Source organism: Arabidopsis thaliana, chromosome 2, assembly GCF_000001735.4.
Source record: "Arabidopsis thaliana chromosome 2, partial sequence".
NCBI lineage: Eukaryota > Viridiplantae > Streptophyta > Magnoliopsida > Brassicales > Brassicaceae > Arabidopsis > Arabidopsis thaliana.
This window is the reverse complement of record NC_003071.7, coordinates 6,320,270-6,339,244: the sequence shown is the minus strand read 5'-3', so window position 1 is coordinate 6,339,244 and position 18,975 is coordinate 6,320,270. Positions and strand designations below refer to the sequence as shown.

General features: G+C 35.1%; 1 protein-coding gene and 4 pseudogenes across 8 annotated transcripts; 1 reads left to right on the top strand and 4 right to left on the bottom strand.

Moving 5' to 3' along the window:
* Positions 1-55: 55 nt before the first annotated feature.
* AT2G14777 lies at positions 56-732 on the bottom strand (annotated as a pseudogene; the record flags this gene model as incomplete). The annotated part of the gene is made up of 1 exon: positions 56-732.
* A 754-nt stretch (positions 733-1,486) lies between these two features.
* On the bottom strand, positions 1,487-2,179 carry AT2G14774 (annotated as a pseudogene; the record flags this gene model as incomplete). Its single annotated transcript has 1 exon — positions 1,487-2,179.
* Positions 2,180-3,169: 990 nt separating this feature from the next.
* On the bottom strand, positions 3,170-3,853 carry AT2G14772 (annotated as a pseudogene; the record flags this gene model as incomplete). Its single annotated transcript has 1 exon — positions 3,170-3,853.
* A 459-nt stretch (positions 3,854-4,312) lies between these two features.
* Positions 4,313-9,103, bottom strand: AT2G14770 (annotated as a pseudogene; the record flags this gene model as incomplete). 2 transcript variants are annotated; one of them is made up of 14 exons in its annotated part: positions 4,313-4,870; positions 4,976-5,060; positions 5,156-5,424; positions 5,491-5,592; positions 5,688-5,747; positions 5,843-5,914; positions 6,019-6,104; positions 6,205-6,307; positions 6,406-6,570; positions 6,657-6,782; positions 6,855-7,453; positions 7,542-7,740; positions 7,816-8,744; positions 8,980-9,103. The 2 variants fall into 2 exon arrangements; another variant differs by having other exon boundaries at positions 6,004-6,104; positions 6,406-6,498.
* Positions 9,104-15,847: 6,744 nt separating this feature from the next.
* AT2G14760 (basic helix-loop-helix (bHLH) DNA-binding superfamily protein) lies at positions 15,848-17,658 on the top strand (the record flags this gene model as incomplete). 3 transcript variants are annotated; one of them, NM_001202598.1, is made up of 5 exons in its annotated part: positions 15,848-16,409; positions 16,490-16,771; positions 16,891-16,995; positions 17,133-17,198; positions 17,310-17,658. In NM_001202598.1, 5 exons carry the CDS (start codon positions 15,933-15,935, stop codon positions 17,403-17,405), a joined length of 1,026 nt encoding a protein of 341 aa, NP_001189527.1. In that variant the 3' UTR covers positions 17,406-17,658. The 3 variants fall into 3 exon arrangements, with proteins under 3 accessions (NP_001189527.1, NP_179083.2, NP_001118318.1); NM_127040.4 differs by having other exon boundaries at positions 15,873-16,409; positions 16,930-16,995; NM_001124846.2 differs by lacking the exons at positions 17,133-17,198; positions 17,310-17,658 and having other exon boundaries at positions 15,933-16,409; positions 16,490-16,893.
* Between the last annotated feature and the right edge of the window lie 1,317 nt (positions 17,659-18,975).

Below are 18,975 nucleotides of genomic sequence, written 5' to 3'. Positions count from 1 at the left end.
CATGTGTTGCAAAATATGTGTGCATCCGTCATACCAAAAGACTCGAGAGTAGAGCCTAGTAGAATATAGCAATCTCCCTGGCGTACCAGTAGAAAAAACAAACCCTGCAGCCATGATGGAACGTGCATTGCCCTACGCAACTCGGCGGGTGGACAAACCTCCAAGACCTTTTCCAGCGGCGAGCATTTTCAGTGTGAAGCTGGTTGATGTGATACATCACCATCTCTGCAACCGCGTGGCCAGCTTCAAGGGTGGGTGTCATTTCCCAGAACTTTTCGCTGATAGGGAGGAAATCCAAGTGATTACCGGTACACGTAAGGAACAAACCGGTTGCGAAGCAAGCAAAGGGATCAGATAAAGCGACCGTTGTCATGACTGAAAGGCCCTGAGCTACTGTCACGAAGTTGCTCGCTTGGCGAACACCTTCAAGGTAAACCGCCGGGATGGATCCACGTTCTACAAGCAGCTCGAAGTATGGCCGGAAGGGAGACCCAGGTTGGAGTAACGACGGCCACGTCATGAATTCATCGATTGCAAGGGTGTTGATGTCACAACTGTAGACTAAGTTCCTTAGCGTCTCTATGGGAGTCTGGCTGACGGGGAGGTAGTTGACAAGTATGCTTATGGGGTTTGGCAATTGGATTCCTAGGTACAACTCGGTTGGAGGGTTAGCGGAGGTAGGAAAGGCATTGTTTTTCAAACGAGGAGGTTTAGACGGATTAGTGTATTCAACTAAGTGTGTTTGTCATGAGTTTTAAAGAGAAGAATAACCATCAATGTAAGTGGGTGGGTGACGTGGATGTATATTTAGTGCATCATATTAGTAACTTTTAATTTAAACAAATTACTGTGTACCTCTCATAATCGCGCCGTGTACGTCTACAAAATACTCATTACATTTTCTGGCAGAAGGTTGAGTTGACGTCTGTTTGTATGGCATATAAGGGGAACAATATGGCTTCATGTATAGTGCTATATTAGGGGTCAACGCATTTACTAACAATCTTTTCAAATAAACATTAACTTACTTATTTTATCTGCCAAATCAATTGAGTACATTGCTCGGTAACCGTGTACGTCTAATAGAGATATTAATGAGAGTGTGATGGAGGTCACTTCTAGAGTGTATTTGACAGCAAGTAATTAATATGGAGCGAAATCTTCTATATATGGGTTATACGACGTCAAATCAAATTTCCTTTCGTCTTCATTTACAAACTATATCGTCGTTCACTATGTAATCTTTATAGTTGGAATTAAACTATGCCACGTGTACATTATCATTTATCGTGTACGTAGATATTTATTATTTTATTATTTTAATGATGTCTCATATTAGAGTACTTTGAGCTAGTATGTTTGAATCAATTACAAAGTGGTAATTTTATTAAAAACAAACTTCCATTACTGATAATCAACGTAAAAAGCTCACATATTGTTGCATGGAAAACTTATAAATATGACAGGATCGTGGCGAATGTGAGCTCTACAGGATCTGGCTAATTCGTTTAGCACACAACCAGATGTAACATTGGTTGCAAAGATTATTGAAGAGTCTCGATCTAATGTAACACACATCCGCGCATTCAGGAGTGCTTACGTCACCACATTCCGGGTACGAAAAACTGTTAGCGTATGTGTATTTTAAAGTATTACCATATTTCTTTATATCTTCTAGCACCTCCTCACAAATGTCACGTGCCTCCTCCGATTCCAAAGCATAATGGTTGCTTCCGAAGAGCCGAAGGTAGACACCACCCATGTGAGCATTACCAGCACATATGTAAAGAATTGCGCATGCAAGGGTTGCAGCGGCGTTCCTTGGGGCGATTCGCTCTAAGTGTAGGATAGCTCCCTGGATGTCAGACTCATGTGTAACGAGACGCAGTCCTTCATGGTAAATAGCCGTGGGGTTACCAGCTTGTAAGCACCGTTTGAAGAAGGGTCTATAGCGACCTTCGGAGTTGATGTCATTTGGATCGTGGCCTGCCGCGTAGAAGTCATCGGGATCGTCGCACATGCTGAAAATGTTTGCATCTTTGAGGACATCCGGACGGTAGACAATGTCTCGTCCACGAGGACCGGATTTCAACATAGGTCCGAGGTACCACCAACATTTCTCAGCCATTTTCTTGGCTATCTTCGCAAGCAAATCGTCAGGAATATTTGGGTTTGTCATATTTAGGAGTAAGGTGTTTCGACAAAATAAAATTCGAACACTTAAATAAGCATCATTGAAGATATGGTTGGGTAAGTTATGGTTGTATTTATTGCAAAGGTATTAAGTGATGATGTGTATTCATATTGTCAAATCAAAGTAATAGTATTCCATATATAATTTGTTATTGTTGTTATGAGCAACCTCTTTTTAATAACAGCTTAAAACTAGACGTGTACGTTTTACTGACGGTTTCAGTGTACGTCCACATTTACATTTCTACATTTACTCAACAAACAGTGTACGTTGTAGTGTACGTTTCAGTGTACGTCCACATTTACATTTCTACATTTGCCCAACAAACAGTGTACGTTGTAGTGTACGTTTTACTGACGGTTTCAGTGTACGTCCACATTTACATTTCTACATTTACTCAACAAACAGTGTACGTTGTAGTGTACGTTTCAGTGTACGTCCACATTTACATTTCTACATTTGCCCAACAAACAGTGTACGTTGTAGTGTACGTTTTAGTGTACGTCCACATTTACATTTCTACATTTGCCCAACAAACAGTGTACGCTGTAGTGTACTATTAGTGTACGTCCATTCATAAATATCACCATTTATGAGACAAACCAAAGACCTCATATGTTTGCATGTGTTATTTTTTAGTGTACGTTAGAGTTGATATCTCATGCTAGTGAACGTCCATATCTAGTTTTCCGAGACAAAGAAAAAACCTCTAAGTATTATTTGGTAGATGCACGTGTACGGAGTTGTGGACGCTTAGATTTTAATATCCAAATTTACATTTACTGCAGTGTCTAAATATCATATGCGAATTTGGCTGAAAAATATTCAACTTGAGAAACATAACACACCTTGCAAATTTCTTAAGCAATAATATAATTTCAACATAAACATAAACAACATAGTAGAAGCCTTATCATAATTTGAAACATGACATAGCGGATAACATAAACAAACATATAAAGTAGAATGGAATAACTATAGCATTTGACTAACACGCCTGGCACACGACCAGAGGTAACAGCGGTTGCAAACGTTTTGGAAAGCTCCTGATACCATGTAACAATATAAGGCGCAAGGAGGCATACTAATTCCATGGCTGGTAGGATAAGAGAACGTAGGACCATATGTATTGCTGTATGGAGGGTCAAACTTCTTTATTTCCTCGATGAACTCATCACCCAAAACTCGAGTGGCAACCGAGTCCAATGGATAATGGTTGCGGGTGAAGAGCTGTAGAAACAAGCCGCCCATATAATCATACCCAGCACATATGAATACAATGGCGCATGCAAGTGTTGCATTTGCTCGTACTGGAGCATGACGCTGTAAGAGCCTGATGGCTCCATTGATGTTTCGTTCATGCGTTAGAACACGAATACCTTCGTAATACACGGCCGTGGGATTATTAGCTACAAAACACCGTAAGAAAATGTTCGATGTCGGCCTTCATCAGCGGATCCGGAGGGATTGTGGCCCCCTCCAGCTTGGAAGTCATCGGGCGAGTCACACAAGGTGAGAATATTGGCATCTTTGAGGACATCCGGACGGTAGACAATGTCTCTTCCACGAGTGCCGGATCGTACCAGTGGACCAGCATTGGTCAGCCAGGTTCTTAGCTATCTTTGAGAGTAAATCGTTGGGAAGAGTCGGGTTAACCATGTTTGAAATGAGATAGTCAGAGATCGTCAGTAATTTCTTCACTTTAATAACCACTACTGTGAATTTGGTTGGGGCAATTACGGTTGAAATGAATGTCATACTTGTGTTGGTAAGCGTTGGCTGTCAAATCAATTTATCACTTGAGTTATGTTATAAAGTTAATATGCAGTGTACGAGACATATAGATATGTACGTACACATTTACATTATGTAATTATAAGTGAACGATGTGTACGACAATATGATAGAGGACAATAAATTAACTTCTGACAATCTCCAAATTAAATGTAGTTGATATATAAGACAGGTTTGTTCATAATAATTGGTTGCAAAGAACCAGAATATTGTTCTTGGACGATTAAACCAAGTGCACAGTATCGGCCTCCCGCTTGCCGTGCTCGTAGATGTCAACGGAGTATTTCTGACGGTAGAAGACCATATCTGCTTCTCGAATGGTTGTCAGATCCGAAAAGGGTGTCCAAAGGCAAGCAACTCCAGGAACTTCATCGTGTATGGCCCGCAATCTCTTATAGTTGGGTTTTGAGCAACGGTAGGACAACGCACATACTCAAAAGGTTCAACTGAGTACGGAGAAATCAATACATCCTGGCACATCGCTCTGTCTAAGTACGGCATCATTTCGCAAATAGGAGTCATTCTCGCCTTCACAGCCGACTCCCGCGTGTGCGATATTAAAGCGTCATACACAGTTATTAGCCGTTCATTAAGGTTGATTCCCAAAGCAACCCAATGTTCACTCTTCCAGTTCATCGGAGCATACACAACATCGACATCCTTCATCCACTTCATATTGGGTTCACGGTTTATGTGAACTCCATTAGCAATGTCGGACAATAATTTACCCCATTTGAACCCGTTCTTATTAATACACTTCTTGAAGTCGCCCACCCGCTTGGTAAGAAGATGCGTCAGCATCATGTCCAATACAATATATCTGTTTGCTATCATCTGTTCCCCGTTCTTGTGCCACATCAACATTGCCATCATTTCTAAATGCTGAAATGTTCAAAAAATATATCAGTGTACGTACACTTCCACGAAAAATTTAATCATCTATGTACAATTTATAACAAGGAATGTACGTATATAAATGCAGCGTACCGTACTTTCGACCCATTCACCAGGTGTTAGAAGGTTCGCAAAAAAGTCGTTGGGCACTTTTCGAAATCCGAAAAGAGTGTGAATCCTGTAAAATCCAGAAAAATATTTGATAACAACCTTAAGACTTGGAAAAATGATGATTGAGATATTAAATAATCCATTTTACTATAATGTACTTACACAGAGGGTCCTTTAATGATATTGCTGAATTCCTCTACTTTTGAAGGGTCAAGCATGTCCAGGGGGTTGTATGAGACATTTCCAGCCCTGATAACAACCTCTATCTGTTGAGCTGGTACATCGGGCACCAATACTGTTTTTGCCTTAAAACCATGAGGATGGGCATCATCCTGTTCATAGACAAGTTGCTTCTTCACTTTCTTTGGGACCTTTGGTGACGATTTTTTTTCTTCTTCTGCTTCGACAGCAGCAGCATTGTCTGATTCATCCTGTTAACAAATATGATTGTCAACAACAGTTTCATACGTTTTTATATGTTTAAAATAGGTACATACATTATTTTTAGGAATATCGGTCTTGTCTGCTTCATCTGACCCTGGGTTAGGATCCTCAGTTTCTACAGACCCCTCGACAATACACGGCTCTTCCATGACTACCTGTGCAAGTTAACGTACACAAGTATATATAATGTACACATATAATCCTATGTATGCTATTCCGAAAATAGGAATTGAAACACACAAATTGTTACCTCCAAATCAGTGGCTGCAGCCAAATCACCAACGGCTTTGGTATCCAACTCCCGTATGACCTGCATAATATAAATTTTATACATTTGAACAGTAAATAGTACATTTTATTTGTTGCAAGAGTTAGCTTACATTGTTAACTACTTGAAATGGTGACATCACTGTGGGTCTTCTCAGGTATTTCAACTTCCATCACTGTCACTAATTTCGATTCTCCTGCCGCCTCAACCTGTAGAATTTAGCATCGGAAAGAAACTTTTTAGTAATGTATGAAACAATATATATGTACACAGAACATAGTGACAAAAATGTACGTACACTTGTGTCAGGTACGTGAGCTGTGTCTCCATCAGAAGGCTCATAAGTTTCTTCTGACTCGCTGCCATTAGCTTCAGTCGATGCACTGGCATCTCTTGCTTCTTCATGAAACAAAAATAATTTGCAAAGTCTTATGGGCGTACACATATGGAAAAAAGAAGAAGTGACTAACACATACCTGTGCAGATGTTTAAGGTAAACCTGATGGATTGTCTACCATCTCTATGTCAGCATCAGCTATTTCATCGGCCCCTGTATGGGTACCAACTAAGCCAGGTTCAGCAACATCCTTTGGTCCATTATCCTGAAAAATAGGCTACCATAGAGTTAAGCGTTAGATAAGTGAAGAAATTAATGTAATATATATGCATATAGTCATGGAAATCTGTATATAACGATTACCAGAAGATCTACCTCTGAAACTCTTGCAGACACATTAGATGGAACTTCTTCCATCTGGGTGTCAACAGTAGCTTCTTCCACAGGCCTCTCTTCCTGTGTTACAAAGACAGTCCCAGACATTGAACCTAAGAAGACAGTCTTACCAACAACAACATTTCCTCTATCCTGAAACATAGTTTAACTAACTTCTTAAGCGAATATGTACGTACACCATTTAAACAGATTGTTAAGAGTATTAGTAGACGACATACCAGATGGGATTGTGTGGATCCAGCATAAGGAACTATTAAAAATCCAGTGTCTAATATCTCTTCTTCAGCGGCAGAAGAATTCAATCCATCATTTGCAGTAAAATCACTTTCATTATTAGCGCCATCCTGTACCGAAGCAGACAGTACAGTTATACATATGGATTATAAAATATTTAGCAATGTACGTACATGACTTACCTGTTCATCAATGAATCCTTGCATATCTTCCTTATTGGAATCAGGTTCCTCAGTAGTGTCAACAGCAAAAGAAACATTTTTCTTCAGCTTTGAAGGTTTTCTTCTTCCGCCGAAAGCAGTGGTATGTACTCCAGGGACATCCAAATCTTCCTCTTTGGAATTACAGCCAACAAAAAGTGCAGGAGTGTCCACATCATGAGAAACACGAGTCAGCCTTGAAGACTTTCTCGTTCCAGTGCTTCCTTTTGTAGACATCCTTCTCGATGGCTTCTTCGCAGTAACCGGTGCCTTATCCATAGAAGTAGGTGGTTCCCGCGAATCATGGGAAGGTATGGTTTGTTCTGGCCTTTTGCCTTTTGGATCAAGGGCAGCACGTATCTGGTCACGGACAAAGTCTTTCATATCTTCATGCATTTGATACATTTGGTCTTCCAGCTCCTTGAAAGACCTCCTCATTTCAACAATAAACCTCTCAGGCACAGGCTCTCCAAAACAATCCTCAGCAGTCCCTTCTTTATCACAGTCCATTTCAGATTTCTGTTTTTTCATAGCAGGTTCTTTAGGGCTCGGGCCCGGTGCATTTCGTTTCCTCTTAAGATCTACAATAGACCAGTTGCTGCTATTAATTGGTTTTCTTCTGGGTGCAATACCAAAAAAATTTGTAAAAACATTTATACTTATACTTACGTGTCTCTTCTAGTTGTGGTGGGCGCGACTGCTTTGGTACTCTAGCATAGCCTCCAACCCATTCATCCTCCTGCCACTGGTGCCCATCTATCAACAGTGCCTCAATGTAATCAACCCTTGGATCATCAACTTCATCATCCCATGAAAGAGATGGAGGACAAACATTATCAGCTGGTTTCACAATATAGTTGACCTCAACCTACACAAATAAGTATGTTAACCATAGATAATGTACATTTACTTATTATGTACGTACATACACAATTTAACACACCTCATCAGCAGCCTCACACTCCAAAATGCGAGATGTCCGGATTGCTCGCAGAGAGGCAAGACGATGGATAGACCTCTCAGTAAATGTCCTGTTAGGTACATCATCAGGTCCTAGCTTAGCAATTGATGGGATTGTTTCGAAAGCTAAAAGCTGGAGAGCTAATGGGAAGCCATGGAGTGCATAAGACCCTACAAGTATACCCCTTATTAGTTTGTGAGCATCGTAAGGAGTTTGGAAATTTGCTATCCTCCCCAAAGTACGGGTAAAGGACACCCTTCCCCATGGGTATTTGCAGAAAAACTCCAGGTTCTTAGTCATCTCGACAGTCTTCGAAGTAGGCCTGTTGGGGTTACTGTGAGCCGCTACCACACCGTCAACCAAAATAATAAGAGATAGTGCCAGTTGCTTCCACCCCTCCATGCTTTCCTCCTCCTGCAGCCAGCTCACCAAATCAGCAATTGTTGGAACCGTCTCCCCAAACCTCTCATCAAACAGAGTCTTCCAAACACTCTGACACTCAGGTTTCACACTGATAACATCATCAACGTCTTTCTTCTTGGGATACTTCCCACATTCCAGCCTAGTTAAGATACTAAATTCTCTTAATCCAAATCTGATTGGATGACCGCCGAATACAATCCACATCTCATTCACCTTCTTTGTCACAAACTGACGGCATATTAGTCCAAGGACAAGCTTAGCATTGAAAGATGCCTTGTTTTTGGGTATTTTAAAAAGTTTCCCAAATGAAGAATCGAGAAGAAACTGCATCTCTGGTTTCCCCTTTAGTACTTTTGCTATGTCAGAAATGTACTCCGGTTTAGAGTACGCGTTCATCTTCGTCTCGGAAGGGTACCGGTCTAGAGCAAAGAGTCTTGGTGGTAAATCTTCAACTGTAAGATCTTCAGTCGGAGCAACACTTGGACTACCTGCAATTAAAAGTCATATACTGTTGAGCAAACAGAAGTAGTGTACGTACACAGACATTTTCCAGATTATAACTCAAAATCATATTTTTGGCGGAAACAGAGATTTCCAATTCTACTTCTCAATTTTTCATCCTAAAGATATGCTAAATTCCGACAAATTCTAACCCTTTAATCAAACAAGCTTTACAATTCTGATACACCCAAAGACAACAAACGGTAAATTAGAGATTCTAACCCAGTTCCTCCGTTGCCTTTGTCGCAGAGCGTTTTCTCCGCGGGAAAACTCTTAATACCCGCTTCTCCTTCCCTGGACCATGCTGCTTCCTCGGGACTTCGTCGTTAGCTTTATTCCCAGCCATAGCTAAAGATGCTATCTCGCCGGAGGTTCAAATTTCGCCGGAAAAAACAGTAACTTTCTCTTGGCTTCGCCGGGAAAAACAGTAACTTTCACTTCACCGGATGTGGGAGTTCAGTGGCTCAATTCAACTACCCAACAATTCGAAGTTATGTCGAATTTTGAAGCAATGGATACTGAATTTCGTTTCGCTTTTTGATTCTCTCTCAAATCTCTCCGTTATTCTCTTTTTCGTTTTCTCGGTTTCTTCGTTTCAGTTTTTTTTTTTTGTCTTTTTCAAAACTGAACCGCATCAACTAAACCGAAACAAACTGCTGTAGGGTTTGGTTTACGCCGTCAACTTAACCGATACGAACTGCTGCACGGTTTGGTTTGTGCCATTATTAAGTTTTTCCAGGGTAATTTTGTCCGAAATTGAATGAAAAGACAAAACGTAAAAACCAGTTCTCACTTTGACAAACGGTGAGTACAAATCTTTTTTCGTCCACTTTTGTGAAAATTTCTTTTAATACTAACTAAATGATTTTTTGCATGGATAATTTAATAAATTAACAAATATATCAATTAAATGAATATCTTTGATTCGGATCCTTCTTTTATTTTTTTTTGAAAAAACAAATAACGAGATTAAATAATCTAATATATTCTCAGATTTGTTTCGTCAATATTTTTGGTATGATTTGTCTACAAAAATAAAAAAAGGAAATAACATTAAATATTAAATGATAACTGAATATTCAGGATCAATATATTTATTTTGAATATAAATCGAAATATTTTGTATTTTTCAATTTGTTAGAGATTAAACAAAAAAATTCAACATAAATCAAATACCATTAATTGAAAAATACCAAATATTTTAACAATAAAATCTATAAATATATTAGAATAATGTTAAATATATTTTAACAATAATATTAATGTTATAAATATATTAGAATATTCTGATATTTTCTTATTTACCAACTATATCAAATTAAGTACATAACCAAAAGACATACATTCTATCCAATATTTTGTTTTTGATCAAATCGTAATATGTTTAGAGATACACGATCTTATTTGTTTTTTCCTTTAATATATTATATAAACGTTAAATTATTAGTAAAAAAAACACAAATCCAAAATTATATTTAAAGGAAAAAATATGAATTTATTCCAATACATTTCTATAAATATATGGGAATAAAATACCAAATGTAGTGATTCGGATAAACAAGCGGATCTTGGAATTAAAAAAAAAAAAAACAAATCCGAAATTAAATCAATAAATGAATAACTACCCAATATCGACAAAAAAAAAAAACTACCCAATACTTTTTGTAAATCGTTTAATAAAGTTTCCATAACAAATCAAACTACTTAATTCGAAATCGTATATACGTAAACTTATTTATTTTGGTAATAATTTATTAGATATTTTTGAAAACAACAATACAATTTAATAACAAATAACATTTAGTTTAGATTTTTAAAAATTTCCATAATAAAACTAAACTGATTAATTTTGATTGGTACACATTGAAAAAACGATTTCTTGATTTTCCAAATATGAAAAAACATTTATTATATTTATCATATATAATCTAAACTACCATCATTTAAATTTAAAATATAGCATATTCAACAAATACTTTTTGGATTTTAGATTTTTAAATATCTAGAAAATAATTCTAGCATTAATTCAAATATTTCTATTTTAATTAAAATTTAAAGATTGCTATCCTTCAAAATGAAGCATATTATGCGGATTTGTTAATTGACATAACAAGAATCATTTAAATCAGAGAATTCTAACTATACATATGCATAAAACAAATTCAACATACAATGATAGAAAACAGGACTTAGCTCAGCTTTGCACTCGAATCCATACTTACAAAACAATTTACAAATTCTACATGGACCAACTATAGATAATATGTTTACTGATATTAGAGTTTTCTCTTTGCCATTATTTGTTTAAGTTACTTTGGCAAAACACGGATTTACAAGCAGCCAATTAAATATAGCCCAAAACACATATACAAAAAATGCATCGGTATTTAAATATTTTAACATGCTAACACAAATTCTTAGTTCACACATACCATTAAAATTTTGAAAAATCAACATTATCAAAATTAACTTGTGTTTCACCATCGATAACACAAATTTCTATTGCAATTCTCTAACCATAATTTTTTATATAAAAATACTTGACATCATTATAACCTAGCATAATTTTCCATCTAAGATATTTCTAATCTACTTTTCAGTTTAAACTCCAGAATTTGACTTATAGTTCACAATATTAGCTATTATGTCATAAACAAACATAAATAACAATCGATAATTTTGTTTATATATATATATATATTATAATATATATACTACAATATATATGACAAAAACAAAAAAAACTATATTGAATATAAATTTTATACAACACATTTCTTAAAATATGAAATCTCGCACGAACGTGCGGGTCAGAATCTAGTAATCTATGTAAAAAAGAATAATATTTTTTTATACAGAATAAAATGATTCAGTTTTCATATTTTTTTTTTGCTATTAAAACAAAATTCAAGTTTAAAATTTTGAGCCTTTAAAACATTCACCTTTCAATAATTGTTAATAAAATAAAATAAAAAATTATATGTCAACCATCTCTTTCCATCATACAGTAGAGCCAAATTGTTATATTTGTATTACATGTGACTTCTTCAAAAATTTCCTTTAGGTTCTCTATTATATATTTTTCTACTTTGCCACGGAAAGTTAATATTAGTCTCTTCCTATTTTCCTTAAAGCATAGTAATTGTTTAAATTTAGACATCTTTAGAGAAACTTTTTTGTTGATCATAAGAGGAGAATTGGGGTTGCCAAATATGATATTGTCTTTATACTCCTGATTGCAAACTTTTCGAGATAATTCTTGTACTAGAGACGATCCTTGCACGCACGACAAAATATGATTACAAATAAAATAGGAATTAATATGGATATATTTATATAAATATATATATATATATATATATATATAGATAATTACTAGTACAATATATGTATTGGGTTACATAGCTGTCAATTTTGATGCCCCCTTACGCTTTAAGATAGCCAGAAGACCTCTATTTTGTATTTATAATTTAATCATCTCATTTTAAAATATGATTTTTATTTATAGGTTTTTTTCTCTATCTGTTTTGTAAATTATTCATAGTGAGTACTTGGTAGGAGATTAAGGTGCCATGTGTGTCTGATATTCCCAAGCAACATTTAAAAAAAAAAATGAAATAACAATACATACAATATATTGAGCAGACAAGATTAGTTAAGCCTAATTCCCTCGACGCTTTCTTGGTCAAATTTGTGTAACGTGAGATTCTACCTAGGTCAAACTCTACATTCTCATTTTAACCCCTGAGTTCATAGGCTTCACTTATTTAATGACAATTCCATGTCAATGCTCATGAATCTCGAACCACCAACGCACTAATTTCCTACGAGCCCATGACAATACAAATAAAACTATTTTGCTGCGAATATCTCTTAGTCTCTTACATTCCCATGAGATACATTGTAATACTTTATTTGGGTTTTGTCGAAGTAACAAATTTTTGTAACTTTACATTCCATATTTTAAAAATGCAGAGTAATCCAACTTTAATAATATATCTCATTTGAATTTAAGAGGCATTTGAAATAAAATATAAGAGAAAGCATTGAGGATAATTTTTTTTTTTTTTTTTGTTGTTTAGTATATTTTACAACATATCTCAAAAACATGTTAAATTCCATTGAGGTATGTTGTAAAACTTTTACACAAGAATCATGACTATTGTTTGTTTTGCTATGTGTAAACAAATTTCTTGATTGATTACAGATTGTTAGATGTATACATAAATAAAGTCTGGTTGACATGTCCATAACCTAGTCCATTAGAGACTAGTGGAATAAAAACAAAAAAAGATTAAAAAGGAATGAAGTCATGAGATGATGACCAATAAAACTCTATGAATCTTTGTTTTGGTGGCCTAAGAAGAGCATCTGAAGCTTGAAATATGGCTGCACAAATAGTTAAACCTTACCCATCATCGGCGAGTATATAAATCAGATGACCATGGAAAGGTGGGAGGTATATCTGTGGATCTGTCACAGAGAAACCATCCAATCCAGCTGCCCATGAGCTAAGATCACACTTCCAACATGTCAAAGAGAGGGCATGATGTGTGTGGTTCTTGCATACACACTAGCTAATGTCGGACTCTCTCCCTACATGAAGGCTTTGTTTGAAAGAGGTACACTCCATACTAGATGAATTTGATGGCAGCGATATTCATCGAAGTAGAAAATTGGTTGGAACACTTCATAAACAAGGTTATTGATAATATATAAAGACGAATTTGGAGTTAACGAAAGCTACCAAGTGCATTTTACTCATCTAGGTCATATTGTTAGGTTTACAATTAACACGCAAATTATTTTAATATTTGTTATGTATTTATAATTTCTAAGAATAAATATATATATGTGGTTTAGAAATTTCACTGAAAATTAGCTACTTGTTAAATTGAAAATTTGTATATTTTTCGAATGTTAATTTTTTTATAACTACTTAAAAAAGAAGAAGGTTTACTTTTTTTTTATTTTGGTATAAGAAGAAGAAGGTTTACTTGCATATTACTACCCGTTTTTTTGATCAAAAAATACATGTTTTATGTCAGATCAAATCTTGTACAAGATGAAAATTTTGACTACTCACTAAACCGTATTTGTTTAGTTGTTTACCATTCAAATCTGTCGCATCATTTTTACAAAATATGGTAACCATTTTCATTATCCATATTTAATTACTTTGAAATAAAGTGTATATTTGATAAGAATGGGTTATAGCATTTCCACGCGCACGATCAGCCGTCCGTTCATTGACTTAAACTTAATCAAATTTGATTGGTTTTTTTTGTCAGCTTATAATGAGTCATTAGTTATTTAATTTACATTTGATTAATGCATAAAATAATTACTAATATCAACAATAACTGTCACGTTCAACAACCGAGTCTCTCATTCTCATTTCTCCCCTTCACACCTCTCATTTTCGTTCCCCTGAAAACATTAGACTTATTTAAAAACTCTTGTTCGAACTCACTCAAATTTATGGATGGAACTTATTCAAAGTGGTAGACTATATATTAAGTATTTACATGAACAAAATAGTAATCATTTTTCTCTAATTGGAGGATTAATGACTTCGATCCTTTTTTTTTGTCAAACAACTTTCATTCACTATTAAACTTTAAACGAGAGAAGTTCATACAAATTAAAACTAAGATAACATAAAGAAAATAAAGATAGAGGCTCCATAAATTTTCCAATGCTCACCAACAAGAAGTTTGCAAAATTTGCAAGTCTATAGACTAATGACTTCGATCCTTAGTCTATAGACAAGCACATTACCTTACATTAGCTAAAAATCCGAATAAAATTGCACATTTCCTTATCTTATCATACATGATGACCTTGGTTAACATGTCTATTGGATTATAGCTTCTCAAGATATTTGCATGCATCAACATTCCATCTTTCAAAGTTGGTATAATGAAGGGATATATATTTTCCTCGGCCATGATCCGGCTCTTGCATACCAATATAGTCACTTCGCACTTGATAGATCAACGATATTCTGTAATTTTAAGTCCGAACAAAATTTAAGACTAGCAAAAGTGTAAAGCCAACAATATAAGATTGTCTTATTGTTTTTTTTTTTTTTTTTTATGTTATCGGATTGTTTTTTGTCAACTTAATTTTCTAACTGCTTTCACCACAACGACCGTAACTAGTAAGAGAATTGTTTTCTTCTTGTAGACTTGCTCAAACAAATCCTTAAATGCAAAGGTATTCTATATATACACCAATTATGAATTAAACATCCGTATAAGTCCATGCTTTTGGGATCGATACATCACAATGATAATTCTCCTAGTTATTTTTTTTCTTACATTCATAACAATATATACTCACGTCACAACTTGACAAATCTATGATATTTTGTTACTTTGAAACCCAACAAATTTTTGTACCACTAAAAGTGTAAACATATTTTGGTATAAGATTATTTTTGTTATTTGAGTCTTCTTTGTCATGTTTGTTTTTGATATTATGTTTTATTTTTCAACTTGGTATTCTCTAACCGTTTCCTCCAACCACTAAAACAAATTGTTAACCGTTTTTTTAAGAACTTGAACCAATCATAGCGACTGTAACTAGAAAGAGATTGTTTTTCATATTTTAGACTTGCTCAAACAAATCCTCAAATGCAAAGGTCTTCTATACATCAATTATAAATTAAACATATGTATAAGTCCCTGGTTTTGGGATTGATACATCACAATTATATTTTTTCCTAGTTGTACCTTTTCCTTACATTCATTATTTTCTTCACAACTCTATATTATTAACATAATAGATACAGTTGAACCTGGATTTATCTCCCCTCCAAGGATTTGTATAGGTCTGATCCTCTTCTTTTTGTATTGAATTACCAATGACTAAATACAGATTTTAACTCATGCTTAACAGATATAGAGAAAGACAAAGCTTTCTTTAAGCTCTATAATTAGCTGTTCATATCTATGGGTATCAAGACCTGGTTACCCAAAAAAATACTTTATTCTAAAGATGGTTATAATGTTTTATTGGTTGACATTTAATTATATCCATTACTTCTCATGATCCTATATATAATACACACATCAAACTCCTCTCAATCATTCCTTCAATACTCTCACATTACTTATCGGATTTTAATTAAGATTAATTAGTCTATTGTTAAAGTCGCTTAGTGATCAAAAATGGAAGCCATGGGAGAATGGAGCACCGGCCTAGGCGGAATATATACAGAGGAAGCTGACTTTATGAATCAGCTCCTTGCCTCCTATGAGCAACCTTGTGGCGGTTCATCTTCAGAGACAACCGCCACACTCACGGCCTACCACCACCAGGGTTCTCAATGGAATGGTGGCTTTTGCTTCTCTCAGGAGAGCAGTAGTTATAGTGGTTACTGCGCGGCGATGCCACGGCAAGAAGAAGATAACAATGGGATGGAGGACGCGACAATCAACACGAACTTGTACCTTGTTGGTGAAGAGACAAGTGAATGTGATGCGACGGAATACTCCGGTAAAAGCCTCTTGCCTTTGGAGACTGTCGCAGAAAACCACGACCATAGTATGCTACAGCCTGAGAACTCCTTGACCACGACCACTGATGAGAAAATGTTCAACCAATGTGAGAGTTCAAAGAAGAGGACGCGTGCCACAACAACTGATGTAAGTTGTACAAACGTTTTTTTTTTTTTTCAGCCGAAACCATAATTCTAAATATTTTAATGTTCTTGAAACCAAATCAGAAGAACAAGAGAGCCAACAAGGCACGAAGGAGCCAGAAATGCGTAGAGATGAGTGGCGAAAATGAAAATAGCGGCGAAGAAGAATATACGGAGAAGGCTGCGGGGAAGAGAAAGACCAAACCACTTAAGCCGCAAAAGACTTGTTGTTCGGATGACGAATCAAACGGTGGAGACACTTTCTTGTCCAAAGAAGATGGCGAGGACTCTAAGGCTCTCAACCTCAACGGCAAGACTAGGGCCAGCCGCGGCGCGGCCACAGATCCTCAAAGCCTTTACGCAAGGGTAATTTACACATAAACTTTAAAAATTAAGGCTTCGATGTTATTCAAACATGTACACAAATGTGATGATGAGTCTTATGTATATGCATTGTACAAACATAACAAAATTTATTATGATAGCTGAAACAATTAAACAAAGTCCATTGTATGATGGTGCAGAAAAGAAGAGAGAGGATAAACGAGAGGCTAAGGATTTTGCAACATCTCGTCCCTAATGGAACAAAGGTACATATGTCTTTCATTCATGCAAACCTTTTTTTTTCCATGCAAACTTATTTATTACTACGTAACCACATCACTTTTTACTCATTTCGTTTCATGATTACTAAGTAAATTAAATGTGTTAAATATGTATGTATCAGGTTGATATTAGCACGATGTTGGAAGAAGCAGTACAATACGTCAAATTTCTACAGCTCCAAATTAAGGTACGTTAGGTTCTCAATGCTTATAATATAAATTAAACCATAGAAAATATTGTATCAATTAAAGATAGAGAATTAAATATTGGTTATAATGAATAATGTTATGTTATACAGTTATTGAGCTCTGATGATCTATGGATGTATGCGCCTATTGCTTACAACGGAATGGACATTGGCCTTGACCTAAAACTCAATGCACTGACCAGATGATTCAAGAGACACCTTCGGATTTTAATTCTATTTATTTATATATATATATATAATTTAATACTAGAGATATGAAGAGTCACATTTTGACGTTTTATACTCTAAATATTATTTTATATTTGTATGTCGAGTTATGTCCAACAATTTTTTTGATTCTTGAGATATATATTGGTGTACGATCATCGTTTTGATAATGGATTCGTTTATTTTATCTCTTTTTTTTGTTTGAATTATTTGATTCGTTTACGTCATACACGTAAATGATGTAATCAGAATTTAAATTAATACTAAGCGTTCAATATCTTTGGATTGTATGCTTGAGAATTTTATACTCATAGGATACAATTTGGGACTTTAATTATATTTCTGATATTGCGTTCAAAAATCGAATTTTGTTATATCTAATTTGATCTTGCGTTCAAAGACGTGACAAGGTCAAAAGTTGAAGGCAGGAAGAGCCGACAGGTTGGTCAATGATTTGACATTGTTTCAGAACTTGGTATATAAGATGAATGAGTTCCCAAACCCTAAGATTGATTAGTAAAATATCTTTTGAAATTAAAACTTATCAACAACATAAAAACTCTAAAAGTCTCTCATGCGCTGACACATCAGCTTTTTTAAGTGTTCTCAGCATGACACCTCATTAAAATCAACAACCAATCAGAACATTTCGATTAATACACCTTATTTACGTTGACCAATAAAAGCTTACCATTTTTCTATGTCATCTCATCTACTTAACAAAATTAAAATTAGATATGGGTCTAACCCAACCAAACTACTTTCAAAACTAAAATCTATATAAAAACATGGGCCTAAAATTTCTTATCAAGAAAACTTAAGCCTAGGCAAATAAACTGAACCGAATGTACCAAACCGAAACCGATGCAAAAAAAACTAAACCAAACCAAAAATTTGAAAATAACCAAACGGATATTAAATTCTATAACCGAAAGAACCAAAACCGAATAGTTACAAATCAAAATATTTTGGATAACCGAAAATATCCGAAATATAATATAATTATATTTTCAAAAATATTAATTATTTATAAACTAAATAATTAAAAGTTATTTAACAGTAGAAATACTCGAAATACCGAAAACATATAAAAATATCAAAAATAACCAAAATATGCGAAAATATTCAAAGAAAAATAAATGAATGAATTTTAAATTTTAAAACCAAAAGAACCGGAACGGAACCAAAACCGAACCAAAATTTAAAAATAATTGAATGGATAATAAACTTTATAACCGAAAGAACCGATAACCGTATGGATACGAATCAAAATTGAATGGATAACCGAATGCCCATGACTAAGAAACCTTATCTAAAGGCCTGACTGGTTGAAACGCAGCAATTCGGTTGCGACTGTAGGAGTTTACGGAATCGGACGGTTGCAGTTTCAAGCGTTATAAAACATTTTGAACGACTGGTTTAGTAGTTAAAAATTGGTGCGTTTTCGGGAGCTTTATGACTGGTTAATGGATTTACGTTTAGGGTAGGAATATTCGGGTTTCTGTATTTGTCAGAAAAATTACGGATTTACGTTTTTGGTGGGAAAATT